The sequence below is a fragment of the Nothoprocta perdicaria genome, unplaced genomic scaffold, assembly GCF_003342845.1.
Source record: "Nothoprocta perdicaria isolate Ctin4 unplaced genomic scaffold, notPer1 scaffold_34, whole genome shotgun sequence".
Lineage (NCBI taxonomy): Eukaryota > Metazoa > Chordata > Aves > Tinamiformes > Tinamidae > Nothoprocta > Nothoprocta perdicaria.
The window spans coordinates 554,817-570,595 of NW_020455577.1; the positions used below are offsets into that span (position 1 = coordinate 554,817).

A 15,779-nucleotide genomic window follows, 5' to 3' on the forward strand; every position below is an offset into this window, starting at 1 on the left:
GGTGTTTAATGGGTTACTAGGAATGCTTTTGATGCTGGCTCTCTGTCTGCAGTGTAAAGCCTGTAGTGTAAATATGCTGAGAATAGGAAATGAGCATTATTTAACTGTGACCTTGCATCTTTTTCTTCAGCAAGTTGCACTGAGATGAACAAGACAGTATTATTGAACTAGAGAGGAGGAAAATCCCATTTAACTGCATACTGGGCTTTGATGTACTGCCAAGTACTGTTGTCTGTGATGGCCTCTAGAATGCAAAGGAGACTGTAGCTGTAGATGAGAGATTTTTCAACCAAAGCATCTCTCAATAATGTTGTTTTTATAATTTTTGTAAAGAAGTTGTGCTTTTAAATCAACATGTAGCATAGCATTTCTGCATACTAGTGTTCTTGCAAAATCACTAAGATTTCATTCCTCAGATAGGCACGAGTTTTGATGTTTGCTATAATACAGCTAGATTTCCATTTTCACAGATGATGTCATCAAAGTTGGATTAATCATTTGTCTACTATGCAGTCAGTACAGCTGACTACGAATATACACACATATTCAGTAGTGCTTTAAAATAGTAAAACTTAAAAATCTCTATGTAAGCTCCCTACCTGCAGACAGTAGACAGGATCTGTGTAGCAAGGACAAGAACAAGGCTGAGATATATTCAGTCTTTGCTGCCTGAAAATAAATGAAATGTCTATGTTCAAGATCTATTTAGCAGGCAAACTGGGAACATCTGAAGTAGATTTTTAACATGATCTCTCAGCAGCAATGTTATATCCTTTGCTTTTTGGGAAGCAAAGTTTTGGGACTTGATTGGAGTATGATGTGGCTGATAGTACTCTCTATCTGAGTGTAATTTGGGCCAGGAGGCACAGGAACTTATTTTGCTTGAATTACTAATGACTGAGATCTAAAATTGTTTTCATCACAGAAATCTGAAATATCTAAAACTTTATCATGATAGAATATCCAAAGAGAAATTATGCAGTAAATGCAAGTTACTGTATAATATCTTGCTTCAYGTGGGGACTTGTATTATGTTTTCTGCCTTATCCTTGCAATCAGGAAGATTTTCTGATTATACCTGATTGCATTGTAGAGGCAATTTATGTTGAGATACACTGTCTTCCTGGGTTTGTGCTTATCTAGAGAATGGATGTGCTAAATTTATGCCTTCACAGCCTATACAAATTAGTCTTCTTGCAGAAGCAAGYATATCTGATTAAGGAGAATGGCGCTGTCTTGAAAAGTCTGCATTACTCTTTTCAACAAGAAAATTCTACGAATTGTTGGGATTTGTTCGTGTTTGGTGCTTTATTTTATTCCTCTGCTTAGAATTGTTGGAGAGCACCATTGGGCAGGAAATAGCAGAAGCTTTTGTAAAACCTTAAAAAGGAGAAAGGAAAAGAGCGTTTTTCACAAATGGAGTTAGAACGATGCAGCAAGGTTTGGGATGCCCGCCAGGGAGGACAGATGCAGCGTGCACACGGTGGCTTGCCCACGAGCCTGCACATTGGCAGCTTCCCGGTTTGTTAATACAGCAAGCCTACAGCCTAGGCATAATCAGTGCAAACAGAGCACTGTTCATCTTAGCGCGTCGTGCTTTTGCCTGGCAGGGTTTCRTAGCTGTGTATGTTGGCAAATATTCAGCCCTACAAACAATATTGAGACTTTAAAACTTTATATCACATAGAAGATTTTTTTAAAGAAAACTAGGGAGTGTGTCTTTTCTTTGCTTCAGTAGACAGGCTTGTCTTTCTGTGCAGAAATACAGTGCAATGTACTTCGAGTGCTGCCAGAATGTGTTGCTAGTGTTAGGGTATCACACACCATGATTGGTACCTTAGACTTCTGCTCAGTCATCCCCTACCTTGGGGAAACTTTTGACTATTGTCATCTTTAATGGTACTAGAGTAACTTTTGACACTGATTTCTGGATAGTCCAATAATGTTTTCTTTATTTATCTGAGAAGTAGTAGTTTCTGGCAGCTTCTGGAGCAAGTGTGTGGCTGATAGCTAAAAGCTAAAGTTTATTCCAGATCTGGGAAAGTATAATGGCAGTGGTTTTTAAGCCTGCTTCTTAGATCATTTCCAGTCTTTGGATGAGAATTATATYATTCCAAAAAAGTGAATCTCAAACTTGGCTTCCTCACTTTAGTAGGACTAAGCATTTTCTTTGAGTATAGCTGTTATGGAGGTATCTGGCTAGTACAATTAAAATCCCTCTGCATCTTTTCTGAATTTCTTAAATAAAACATTTTAAAAATGTTGGTAATTATCTCTAGAGTCAACATTCCCAGTATTCCTGTAGTGTGGTTTTTTTTTTTTAAATTCATCTATTTTTATTTAGTGTCACTGCTTTCTAGATTTGTGTGCTTAGTTTCAGCTCTATAGAGAAATGGGAGAAAGGAGATCCAAAGAGACCTTTAAACTCCCAGTATGTAGTGCTATGTAACCATTTCAACATTTTGTTTACCAAAAGAAATGAATGTTCATTCAATGTGTGTGTGATCACCTGGGAGTCAAGGGTGGGCTAATTAAGGCATAATTCCTGCTTTGACTTTTCCCTTCCAGGGGTTCTACAGTGGTGATAAAGGTCAGTGCTGGGGCTGTTGGGCCCTTCCAACATCAGGCTTTCTGGGATTTGGTGAAAATGGCTTTTCAAAAAAAAAAACAGAAAGCCTTGGAGCTGGGAGACCATTTTTTTGGCTGCCTGCTTTGGAGGAGGAGGTAGTTAATAGTCTCAGGAAGTCCAGATATCAATTTCTCACCCAGGCAAAACTGCATGGGCTGCAATATGTAGTTCTTGTTCCTGAGAATTGGACTGTGCCTTGAATCAGCACTTAATTAAAATTCTTCCTCAGTTGAAAGAAGATTGACGGACCTTATAAGAAGAGTTAGTGCCAACTAAGATCAAATTTCATAGGAGATCTTGAGTTGTACACAATAACATGATGATAAGGATGCCAATGTTTGCTGTAAGATTTACCAAGCAACTTGGAAAAACTTGTTTTTAAGCTCCAAGAACTAAAATATACAAGGTCATTAACACTCTACAGCCACCTAACACATTTTACTTGCCTACTAGATCTAATAGGATCAATAGATCCAATTAAATATCCTTTTCAATAAAGAAGATTGATTATTTTGCACATCTTCCTGTAAGCCCGAATAGGTTGAGATTTTGCTATCACTGAATGAAAGCTGTGGGAGATTTTCTTTACTGACAGACATTGTGCCAAAAAGAAGCATCTTCTGAAACTAATGAAAGCAAGTTAGGGATCAAGTGATGGCTGGTGATCAAGTTGGTCTGTGTGCTTTGAGGATGAACATGTATAGCTAAATATCAGTGTGATAAAGTTTGCTCTTTGATATTGAAAATGGTGTGTAATGGGGAATGTATCAAAACACAAAACAGATGTACTGCCCTGGAGCTTTGGGGACTTAATGGAGATGGTTATCTCTGTATTGGCGTTTGGAGGACAGGAGAATTATGCTTCCAAAGCCACTAAAGAAGAGAGAGTCCCATTTGTGCTTGTGATGGAAAGTGATTAGATAATACTAGGAATTTACCCTTTAAGAAAGCCTCTATTAAAATGCAAAGTGCCCATCACATGGGCACATCTTGAAAAGTCCACAAAGTGTGTCCAAAGGATTTCATGCTAGATCCTGTGTGGTGCTGGTGAGCATGGGAGTAAGAGGAGGTAGAATTAATCTATCTGTGCCAAATTAGGTCCACAGAAGTAAATGTTTAGGTTTAGAAATTATTTTTTGTGTCATAAATCAACTCATTGAAGTTTATATTTTTTAAGATGTGATCCCAAGAAAAGGCATTAGTAGTTGTTAAAGTCTCTCTTCTGTAGACTTATCTTGGACAAAGTTAGGACGTGTTTTTTCCTGTTTTGTTCTATTGTAGTGCTTTGCTTTAGAGCTAAATATGACCCATGCAAAACAAAAGACTTTTTTTTTTTTTTTTTTTTTGTGCTTTTGTACAATGCAAATTTACCAAGGAAATAGGAGCTAGTTGGGCAATGAGCACATGTTGGTGTTCGCTATTGCCATTCAGTGGGCAACACACGCGTGGCGCTCCTGGCGTGCCAGGCTGGAAGTCCTGCAGAACAATGAAGAGCATGTTGGATAAAAGCCTAGGAAAACTGTTGACTCTTGGCATAATCGCTTCCTACTGCAATTAAAGCTGCATTGTAGCACTTGGCAACCCTTGGGGATAAAGACCTGCATGTAATGCTACCACAGCAGTGCAGTTACCACAAATAGCACAGGGAACGTGGCCTTCCTGCACTGATTAGGGATGTAGGGAGAGCTTTGGACTAAATGGAAAAACTTTCCAAAGTGAAATTGTTTGACAAAATGAAATAGGTTTTGTTGGGTGATTTGTGCTCCTCGCTAAGATAATCGTGAGAAGTCTGGAACTCCTCATCCTTGCCTGGAGCTAGGTTTCTACAGTTTGTGAATACATAGACACTTGTTCCATAGAGGGACTTATTTTTTGTTGATTCATTACTAGCACAGTTTTCCATTGTTCCTGGCACTTACTAATTAATGCATTTAATGTGTAAATGTTGACATTTCCTTCTACTGTTTGGTTTCATGGATTCATTACATAGATTTAGTATATTGACATTAGTATAAATTAGCATCAATTATTTTACAGAAACCTGTATAATAGTGATCATATAATTGATAAAATTTTGAGAGCTGTTAGCATGCACTGTCATTCTCCATCTCCTATACACAAACCAGCAGGCTGTAATATGTTTGTTCTTTACTATGATAAATACTGCTCATGTACTAGCAAGCCTCAGAATAAAAACTCTTCTCATGCTGTTGAGTGAACTGCTGTAGCAAGCAGGACTCCAAATTGTCCTGTTTCCTGTTAGCTATTAATGTTTATTAATACAGCCATTGACAACATGTTTCCCCAAGCGTGCGGCATCAGCTTTTGAGACTGACTTTTTAGCAAGTCGGATTCAGGCCAATATCTGTGATGCCCTTGCGGCCCAGAACTGGAACATAGTCATATGCTGTTCTTCCTTAAACTCTTGAAAGGAAGTTTTGTCGTGCGTTTGAATTACAATCCTATGTTCATTTTAAATAAATCTTTTATTTGTTTATTTTTAAAATAGGATTTATTTGTAATATATGATTTCGGCTGTATGGCGTATACAGATGCCATTGGCTAGTGGTGAAAGCTGAAATTTCAAATGTATTAAGAAAAAAAAAATCTCCCTGTTCCCATGGGAGCAGATTTGTTAATCTAAATCAAATATAGATTTTTTCATACAGGTTAAAATATATATTCATATTTTTGTGAGCATCTGCCAAATATCTTCTATGAATACCTTGCCCTACATCTTTGTAGCACTGCAGTTTGGATCCCTAGGCTCCTTYGATACTGCTGTTTGGTTGCAGATATCCCAGGCTTTTTTTTTTTCCCTGAATGCTTACAATAAACCTTGTTTCCTCCCCATTCTTTGTCCGTTTTCCCTCTTCAAAWCAGACATTTGAAGCAGAAGCCTCCTTTAAGTGTCACCCGCTGGCTACATGATCAACATAGCTGGCCTTCTCAGCAAGCGTGAACCTCCCTCTGCTCAGTGACTCTGCGCAGCTCGCTGTTGGTGCCCGTGTGAATTATGATGGGCTTTTTGGCAGCAGCTCATCCTTTTTGAATGGTTTGTTAGATGCCGTCTACCCTGTGAGTGGTAGGAGAATGTTTTGTTTGAAAGGCTGTTGCCTTAAATTTCTCTGTAATTTTGCTGTTGAGGGAGGCCAGTATTGTACAACTGGGAGCTGCATTAATACGATATTCTTTATCYCTGGATGTGCTTAGTTTGAAGCAGAAAATTGCTAATAGACTTCTTGGCCTTGGACTCCCTGAGGATTTTTTTTTCCCCTCCTGTCTCCCATGTTGTTGCAGAGGATCCTAGTTTTTGTATTATCAGTTTGTCCTCAATGGCAATTTTCTTTAGCTTCATAATGAAAGAAAATATTTGTTTGCTTTTAGATCAGATATGGCATGCAAAATGCTTGAGAATCAAAAAATGAAACCTCCATCTTGCTAGACATTTTCTGCATACCAGCCTTCTGTCATTTCAGTGCATACAGAAARCTTGATACACTTTTGTTAGAATCTTCTTCCCAGCAAGAAGTATTAGTAGATGACACTTCCTCGAGACAGAGGTGTCTCTCAATTGGTAGGTATTGAAATTGTGATAGGTATTTTGAAAACCTCTGGTGCCCCTTTAAGCTACTTCTTGTATTCTCTTACGTTTCTTCTATTCTCTTAGTCTCAAGCATTGTAAAACATCACAGCAGGTGAGATATTATTTTTGACAGTCATGGAAAAAGGGAATTGGTAAAATTCCAAGCTAATTAAATTTTACTGTGTATTTGTGTAATGACCTATTGCTATCTCAAATTAATATTAATACCATTTTATATAAGTGTTTGATGTAAATCCATCCTGCCAACTTCCTGATTCCATTGCACCTGGAGAAACAGTGGAGCTTCCAAATTACTCTGGTATTTTTTGTAACTGCTCTGTGTATTTTGGTTGTAGTTGTTTATAATTTCTTTGTTTTTTTAGGGATTTTCTTCCCCGGGGATCTGGAATTGTAACAAGACGACCATTGGTCTTGCAACTTATCACAGCCAAAACAGGTAACCTCCCTTTCTTTTTAGTTCAATTCCTGGACAAAGTCCTGATATCATTCAGTGGGGGGGGGGAATCTAAGAAACTTCATCAGTGTAAAGAAGAGTGTAACCAGTGAGCCTGGAACAAAGGCCCAGTGTGTCWCAGCTGTATGCTTCACACCAGTTAGCCTTATCTAGGAAAACACRAAATCTAAATCCTAGAGCACACAAAAAAATTAATTCAAGGTCAGACTTGAAGTAGAGGAGAARCATTATTATGTCCAAGCTATTCTGGAAGATTATTTTCATGTTTTCTTGATGCATTAGTGTTGCGTTAGTTAACATACCAAAACTGCTATATTTTTACTTCCCACTTTTTGCTCCAGTGCACGCGGGTTGGCTCCATGCAGCTTGTTTTCGTGACTTGTCTTTTTTGGTTGGGCTCATTGCACTAAGTAGAGCAGAAGGTAGACTTGGGGAGAATGCAGCTTTGAGAARTGCCCGGTCAAAAATAAAAGTTACAGCAAGTAGATATCACTGGGATACTTGAGGCATTGAGACCTGCTTCATAATTACAAGTGTCAATTATCTGCTGTTGTGTAGTTCAATCCCTTGAAATATTTAAAGACATCTATTGTTTCCAAATATTCTCTTGATCTTTTTTTGTTCGTTTGTTTTACTGTTTTAATTACTACATAACCAGTGTGGACAACAAAATCGCATTTAAAAAAAAAAAGGATTCAGAGAGAAATTACATGCAGAACACGTAAAGACATAAGAGAAATTCTATTTRTATATGAAGAGGTCAAAAACTGGGGAGGAAACTAAATTGAATCTGCTTATGGAACATTAATCTGGCTTGATGTGCAAGTGTTGATAATTTTTTTGTGTATGTTCTTTTCTTGAAAAAAACTCATTGTTTAGGGGGAAGGTAGATTTCAGTATTTGCATCTTCTGCATTCAGTGATGTGTGAGCTCCATAATGCACATTTTTTTCCTTTTTTTTTTTCTTGTAAAGCACATTCATAGTGTTGCAGAAAAGGAAAACACATGGAATTCATAGGTCTGTGTGCTCAGCTTAGCAGTTTGGAGTGTGTTGTATATATTGAAAGACCATATTTACTGTAGCTGGAGATGGAAATGGTTGTCATTTCGGCGCCTCTGGCTTCAGTTTTCTGGCAGAGCTTGCAGAAATGCATGAATAAATCCTAGCTATGAAGAATCTCCATCTAACTTTCCCAGCAACATGTAGGAGAAAGAAACAAAACAAGTTCTATGTTGGCATTCTTAATAATGAYTAAACTGCAAGGACATGTGGATTAGTGAGTAAACATATACAGTATTGTCTGAGTAACTGTTTTTCCCTAGACATCCTAAACTTGCTTCTGGATGATGTTTATTGCTTTATTTTTAGAACTGTTGTTGTCCATTGCCTCAAGTACCTTCTCTGTCTTATTTTACTATATTAACACTATTTCACAAACTATCTGGCAGATCTTCTAGGTTTTCTTATGGAGTGCTTTCTCTTCTAAGAGTAATTTTTCATTATAACTTTAAAAAACACACACAAAAATTCTAGAGAGGTGAACCTGAAGCTAGTTTCTTATTTGCTAGATGTCATGACATGCCTTGCCTTTGGGAAATGCTGGATATTGCTTGTTTGGAATTAGATGGCAGACCCTTAGAAAATGCAGACTTCCATTATTTTGTTGCTTTCTTTAATCTTTGTTTCTTTTTCCCTTCTGGGTGGTGAAATTCCTTTATCTTTTGAGCCAACTTTATCTTTTAAACTAATAATAATAAAGTCTTAAGAAAATAGAGGTCAACTGTTTAAAGAAACATAGTGTTCTACAGGAAGCAAATGCTGAACTGATTTTTATCAAGTTCATAATTATCTGAAATGTTAGAAAATGTAATTAGAGGAGTGTGTCAGGTACCTAGTACTACAGCAAGGTTAACAGAGTTGTAATCCTAGGCTCACTCTTGGCTGTTTAAAGAATGACTATTTTTTATCTTGCAGTATACATGGAGGAGAAAGGGGATGCTTTATATACAGTGTAAATATAAGCATATAGGCTTGATTGGTTGATTACGRGATACTTTTAGTAATATTTTGTAACAGTTGAAGATCTTTTTGGAATGTCCATTTGACTGATGAGGGAAGCTWAGTCTTCCTTTAACTGTGAGTCGTGGTACTGAGGGCTACAGGTTGTTCAGCTAAGGCATTTCTGCATTCCTAGGTAAGAAGAAGGTTATCATTTGGATAATCTTCATCTCAACATCTGGAAGGATCTGACATGTCTGGGGAAAGAATTGGAATCTTTCTGTGCTTTGAAATGAGAATATACAAGTAGTACCATGAAACAATTCAATGCTAAGAAATGTATCTTCTGTGGAAAGTGGAATATTTTAATAATTCTGTGTACTTCCTCCTTTTTAAAGAATTCTGTACAATTAGCCATGTGGTAGTGACCTTTTGACCACATTTAATCACTGTAACTTTTTTTGTGTGCGTTTTACGGGAACAGCTCCTACAGCTGCTTTGTGTTTTGTGCTTTCATATCCATGCAAATACTTCAAATACTGAACCTTGAAATATCAGAGGCAAAGACAAAAATTTTAATTAAATTTTGCAATTGATAAGACAGTGTTCCGTACTTGTGATTGTTTTCCTCTCAGTTTGTTAATGTCAAGAATATCTGGTAGCCCAGAGTAAGTGAAAACCTGGCAGTTAAAGAATTGTGCATTTTTTTTGTTGGTTTGTTTATTTTTTGAAAGACTCTAACTTGTATCTTGACTATCCTATTTTGAGAGCTGTCTTTTGGGGACGGCCCAGCTGAATTTCAAATGATATTGTAAATGTGGCCTACATTCAAATGTCTTACCGTTCCATCTAGAGAAGGAAGAAAATTGTCTTGTAAATATTTTGAGGCTCCAAAATGTTTTTTTCTGATACTGAGATGCATTACAGGGCATTTCGTTGGGAGTCCTGTAGGAAGGGTCGCAGTTTTTCATGCTTGGTCTTCAGTTCATATTTTCAATGCATTTGCTTCTCTTTCACTGAAGAAAGAAGTCCTATGTGATGTCTCACTGAAAGAGACAACTGCACCAAATAAGCATAAGGTTTTTATTCTGTGATAAGTAACCCTAAAATGCAGCTTTGCTTTCCCTAAAAAGATCAGAATTAAATATGGAGTCCAACATCAAATATGGTGAAGAATATAGAAGCAGTTTGATGTTCTCCTCCGTAGTCCCTGCATTTGGCCTCCGGCAGTTCTCTGGTGTTGGGAATTTTAGTACCTGGGTCCTTCATTGTTGCTGGTGTCTGAAGAAGCTCAGAGTACATAATGGTTTACAAGAAAATAGTCCTATCTGGAAGGCACAATTCAGTGTGTTTTTGAAGGCACTGTCTTAGCTGGCAGACTGTCTGATGGGGAACTTCAGGCTTTAGAAAGCAGGCAAGACAGCTGTGATTATTATTTACCCAATTTATGTCCTTGGAGGAATTCCATCTGCTGTTTTCTTGGGTGATAAGTTGGATGTGTGAGCAGTTCRTTTTGTGAAAATCTGATTTCCAAATCAAACAAAAGGAATGCCAGTGTTCTCAGTAATTGACTGCTCTAGTGTAATGTACAGGGACTTCACTCCTATCTGGACAACATTTACTTTAAATGCTAAACTGTCCTTATTTCAGCAGTTACCAAGGAGTGTAAAGTGCTGGTCTGTACTTCCTTACTCATAATTCCTCTTCAGGTGGAGTTATGCATTCCATACCCCTGTAGTTGTACTCCTAGAAGTTTAATGTTAGGCAGCCTCTTTTTCCTTTTACTGTGCTTTTTCCTGCCTGTGAAATGGAAATAATTATCCASATATCTTGAGTCTGGCAGTATAGTTTTTAAAAAGCAGTGGCAACAAAAATGGTTTTGGGGGGAAGTTACCGCTGTAGGTCTGTTGTATGTTATAAAAGCCTTTGGTACTATATTAATTATTGTTTCCTTCAATGTTAACATATCTTGTCTTTAAAAGGGTAATTTCTCCCTTTTGAAAGTTGTTTTTTGAAGAATTTCAAATTTGCCTTAAGACTAGTTCTTAAATCTCTGTGTTAAGAAATGATGGGTAATAGATTTTTAAAAACCATTTTCAGGCTGGTCGTTTTAGACTAATGATCCATATGTACAATAYCCATGTTTGCTTCAGTTCTGTTAATCACAACAATAATTAAGGGGAAAGTAAATCACCATTGGGTTCAGAAAACATTGTGAAATTTTTGCAAATCTCGCAGATGCTCTTTTTTGTTACTGTTGCTTCAGTACAATATCTCTTGCTGTGAGATCACTCCTAATCCACACCCATCTTTTTATTGTCATCTGCTGGCAAAACAAAGAAACAAAATACCCTAAGAGGAAAAGAAAAACTAATGCAGCCACTCACAGTTCAGGTAATAAACAGATTCTCCAAATATCTTGGAGAATCACTGCCCAGAGGATGGCTCTATGTTTGTCCATCTTAAAGAGATAATGAAGAGAAGCGACAGACAATTGGTCTTCTGAGGGGAAAACAACAACAACAAAAACTGTAAGTAGTTGTAATTAACGATCTGAAAGATAAGGGATGAATAGTAGCCCGGATGAATTGAAGGCTTCTATTTGTCGAGTAGAAACTGCTCCTACTGTTATCACAAGGCATATCTAACAGTGTTCTTTAGCTTAGAGATAGATTTATGAAAGATTACCCATCTACTTACAATTAACAGTATTTWGAAAATATCAATAATTTATTGGCAATAAGAGTATATCATGGTGCTAGATTAAATCATAAGAGATAAGGAGAAATATCTCATGTGGCACAAGTACTTTGAGAAAGATTATTAGACTTGTGCGATTTGACAAATTGATCAAAATTGAGAAGAGAAATAATCACTTACCATGATGTTTGTGGTTGAAAATGCACCGAMTAAAATTGTAATATGCTAGCCTTTTCATTCCATATTATCCAAAGTGTTTGAATGGTTCTGTAAAAGGATTTTGGATCTTTTGGCAGAAAAAAATCATAGAATCACAGACTGGCTGAGGTTGGAATAAATCATTTTATTTTTTTTTTTTTCCTGAAATGATTCTTTCTGTTGACATAACTTCAGTTTTATGTAGAAAATGTATGTCTTAAAATCAGCATTAGACAATCCCTCTTTTTGTATGGCTTCACATCTGCTCTCACAAAAATGTAAAAATAATATAATATTATATATTTTCCTAGTATTTTCCTCTGCATAAAAGTATGTCCCTCCCCCCTCAAAAAAAAAAAAAAAAAAAAAGGGAATAAAAAAAGATTGCATTAAAGTATGTGCTTATCCAGCCTGACTGGAGGATCACTGCCAAGGGCAGGCAAAGGACTGAAAGGAACATAACAAAGTGCTGTTTGTTCATTTGAATTTTCATTCTGCAGGCTGTGCATGCATCTCTTATATGCCATAGGGTATGAACAACAGCAAAGCCTATTCCTTCAAAATTAGCAGGACTACAAATGCTGCTGAGAGAAATTGAGCTAGTGATAATTATTAGCATAGCCAAAAAGTGATAAACTATTTTTTCATTTGATCTACTTTTTTTTTTCTCTTTTTTTCCCCATTTGATTTGACTTATAGCCACTTCAGCTAGGGACTCTTACTGTCACCAAGTGTCAAGTGCAACAGAGAAGCTTCTCTGAGCATCAGCTGAGTGAGTCGGATCATGGAGTAAATAAGCGGACACCAAGTGCTAATTGTCTGAATTTTGAAGTATTTTTCTAACAAAATCTAATGAACTATTGAATCAAAACTGAATGAATCCTGAGAAGAATACATTTTATTTTATGATGAGTAGTGCATGAAGAGCTTGATCAAAATAAGAGCAACTTGTCTGCTTTTCTTAGTAGGCAGCTGTATTCTAAATCGGATATAATAAATTTTACAAGTGTGAATTCCCAAATATGTTAGATTGAACAAGATTTTTTCATTATTGTTATTACTTTTGTGCACTGTGTTATCTGGCACTTTGGAATATTTGAGTATTACTTTTTTTCTTAGAAGCAGCTTAATATTTTAAACGTACATTCCTCACACACTCAGCATCATTTATTTACTAGCTCTGAGAAAAGATGTAAGATATGTGGAAGTTCTTAATTATCCAAAGGCAGGACAGAGGTTTTCAAATTCTCTTTTGTTTCTCACTTCATTTATATATATATAGAGAGAGATAGATATAGATATATATTATATAGATATATATAAATATATATATTTTTTCCCTTAACATGGATGGGTTCCCTGTCTTTTGCTAGTAATACTACTTAGAGCCTGATGGGGAGCATTTGTGGGATAGATGTGAGCTCTTATCTGACAGATGTTTATATCCTAAGCTGGTTATACCCTTACTAGGAGACTGAAGTTTTTCCCTGTTCTGAAAGGAGAAAGTACATTTTTAAAAGACTGAGATGTGCTTTTGGTTATGTAATATTTTTATGGGCAGAAGATCCAGAAGGATATAAATAATCCGTGTGAGTATTTGTATTCAAGAGTCAAAACAGGGACTTGGTGTCATACTGAAATCAAGGACACTGGACTGTTATCCCCGATGAAAGTGGGAGGAAAATTCCTGCCTGCTGCCCTCTGAAGGTATGAGGGCAAAMAAATGATAATTCAGTGTTTTCTTCTACTTTGACAAAATTGCAGTAGTATTTATACAATCCTATTTAAAAAATCTAAAGCATGATTTGAATTTATCATATAAAGCATGGTTTGGATATAGGCTTCAAGAAGTCTCTAGGAGATTGAGTTGAGTATTTTATTGATTACTTCACAATGTTTTCGTTTTGATTGTGAACTTAACAGAGGAGTTTGGTACAGTTTTAAAATCTTGTATAATGTGGGTTGTTAATTATTAAAATAATGCTAATATTCTATCATGCCATAGAACTCAAAATACYTCAATTTATTGATGCATGACAGGCAAATGTAATCAGGTGAAAACTGAGAATGATTCACAATCTGTTTCTCTTCTATTAATCTTAATAGTATTTATTTGAACCTTCTAGATTGTTCTAGCAGATGAYAGGCAGAAGATAAAAGCAATAAATCTCATCGAGTCAACTTGCCTTTTTTTAAACAAAATCCTATCTTGTAATAGGCTGGTTTTCATCATTGCAATTCCATCTACAGCATGTGTTCTTATGGAACGCTTTCCTGCTATCTGTGCTTATACATSTGAAGAATAGTAGGTTCTCAAACAAGCCCTAGACTATGAGCCTTTGAGATACMGAGATGCTATTGGTATTTTTTCACAGAGTATGCCGAATTTCTACACTGCAAAGGGAGGAAATTTACTGATTTTGATGAAGTTCGTCAGGAAATTGAAGTTGAAACAGATAGAGTAACAGGAATGAACAAAGGCATTTCTTCAGTTCCTATTAATTTAAGAATATACTCCCCACACGGTAGGTAAAATTATTCTTCATATTCTTGTCATGTAATATATTATCTATCTCTGTTAGCTGTCATCTTTTGTGTGTGTTCTCACTGCTTGATCAGAAATATTTGGGGATGAAATGATAACTGAATTTAAGTTGGACCAAAAGCATTCTGTGCATCTGCCCCTTAGAAGGTTCCTCAGCTTCTCATGTGTTATGAAACCATACTACTGCAGAGAGCTGTTACCACTAGTGCTGGACAGAAAACAGCCTATCACATTCRATGTTCTCATGATTTAAAAATATTCCCATTCTGCATCAGGGTGAAAACAATCTTGCCCCTGGTACACAATTAAGACATGTAATAGGGATATGGGGAGACTTGGTGTCAAGACCTGTTCTTGCYACGCTCTCACATCCTAGATGGATTCCGTGATCAGTGCTCTGGAAAGCCAGTGTGTCTCCTTGCCCTATTGAATGTTTATTGTTCCMTCTCAGTAAAAACATATTTAGACAATAAGGGTACTTGAAGCTGCTTCCTCTTGTAGACCTCCAGTATAGATCAAAGTGGATTCCTCTGGTTGCCATCTGCCCCATTTAAAGAAAGCAATCTTGAGAAAATGATTTGCATTGAATCTGTCTTGAATCCAGGGAAAAGTGGTGTGTTTGACTAAGGCATTTTTTTTCCCAACCACCTCATCTGATGCCTTGATTGTGAATCAAAGAAGAAAAGGCTTAAAATAAAAGGAGAGCTAATTACGAAGATCCTSAACCTCCCTTTGATATACTGTGAGCAGGCTTGGGTCTAAACACTTGCCCTTGAGCCTCATCTCTGCTGTGCGTATGTGGAATAGCCAACAGAAGCGGAGCTGAACTAAATGTTCTGCCTCAAAGCTCAATTGTGGAACAGGCTGGCTCCAGGAGAAGGTGAAAACTCCCTGTCTAATGCTCTTGTTCTTTCTTTTTAGGGTTAGTTCTTTAGCTCAGGAACTGTTGCCTGTATTAGTCAGACCTGAACCGTACTTTCTTGTGTTTCCTTTCTAGAAATACTACTTTTCTCACTTGTCTGAAGGATGCCCTGTTATCCCAGTGTCTTATGAAAAAGTTAGGATACTTGTAGCTGGGCTTGGTAGCCGTGCTGTGGGAACTATGCTTAGGCAAAACAGCTTTTCTTACCAGATAAACTTCTTCCTGTCTGTTGCTCTCCTGAAGAAGACTTCTATAATATCTGGAAAAGTATACTACCACCACCCCCCAGAAAATGAGAAAAAGGCAAAACAAGAGTTYTGCTATTATAAGTTAGTTTAATTGTTGACTTTTAGTTCATAATTGGAGATGCTATTGAAAGATGGTCTGAGAGGACGGTATTCAAATCAATGTAAAACTCTATTTGGGTTGGTTAGAAAATTGAGATGGGATGGCCTGTGGTCTGTACTGCCCTTGGTGGAAAAAGTACACTGGAGGTTATTCAGCCTCAGAAAAAATTAAATAGTACTCTTAAATCCAGAGATGAAAAAGCAGTAGGGAAACAGCTGTGCTAAGTGGCATAACTTTCACATTACAGGCATTTTATTTGAATGGTTAACAGTCTTTATATACCTAAATCTAATTGTGTAGGGTTTTATGTGATTAAAAAGAGTGTCTGCAGCCGGAGTTCCATCCATCTCTTTAAACATATCCAGCATGCTAACCTT

The 15,779-nt window shown here is 36.8% G+C and overlaps 1 protein-coding gene across 1 annotated transcript in view; it reads left to right on the forward strand.

Annotated features, from left to right (window-relative positions):
• The window catches only part of DNM3 (dynamin 3), a 149,620-nt gene that overhangs the window by 6,105 nt on the left and 127,736 nt on the right, over positions 1-15,779 (forward strand). Inside the window, exons 2-4 of the mRNA XM_026043831.1 lie at positions 6,599-6,672; positions 13,963-14,112; positions 14,542-14,566. Coding sequence (XP_025899616.1) covers positions 6,599-6,672; positions 13,963-14,112; positions 14,542-14,566 — 249 coding nt within the window. The remainder of the gene's footprint in view (positions 1-6,598; positions 6,673-13,962; positions 14,113-14,541; positions 14,567-15,779) is intronic.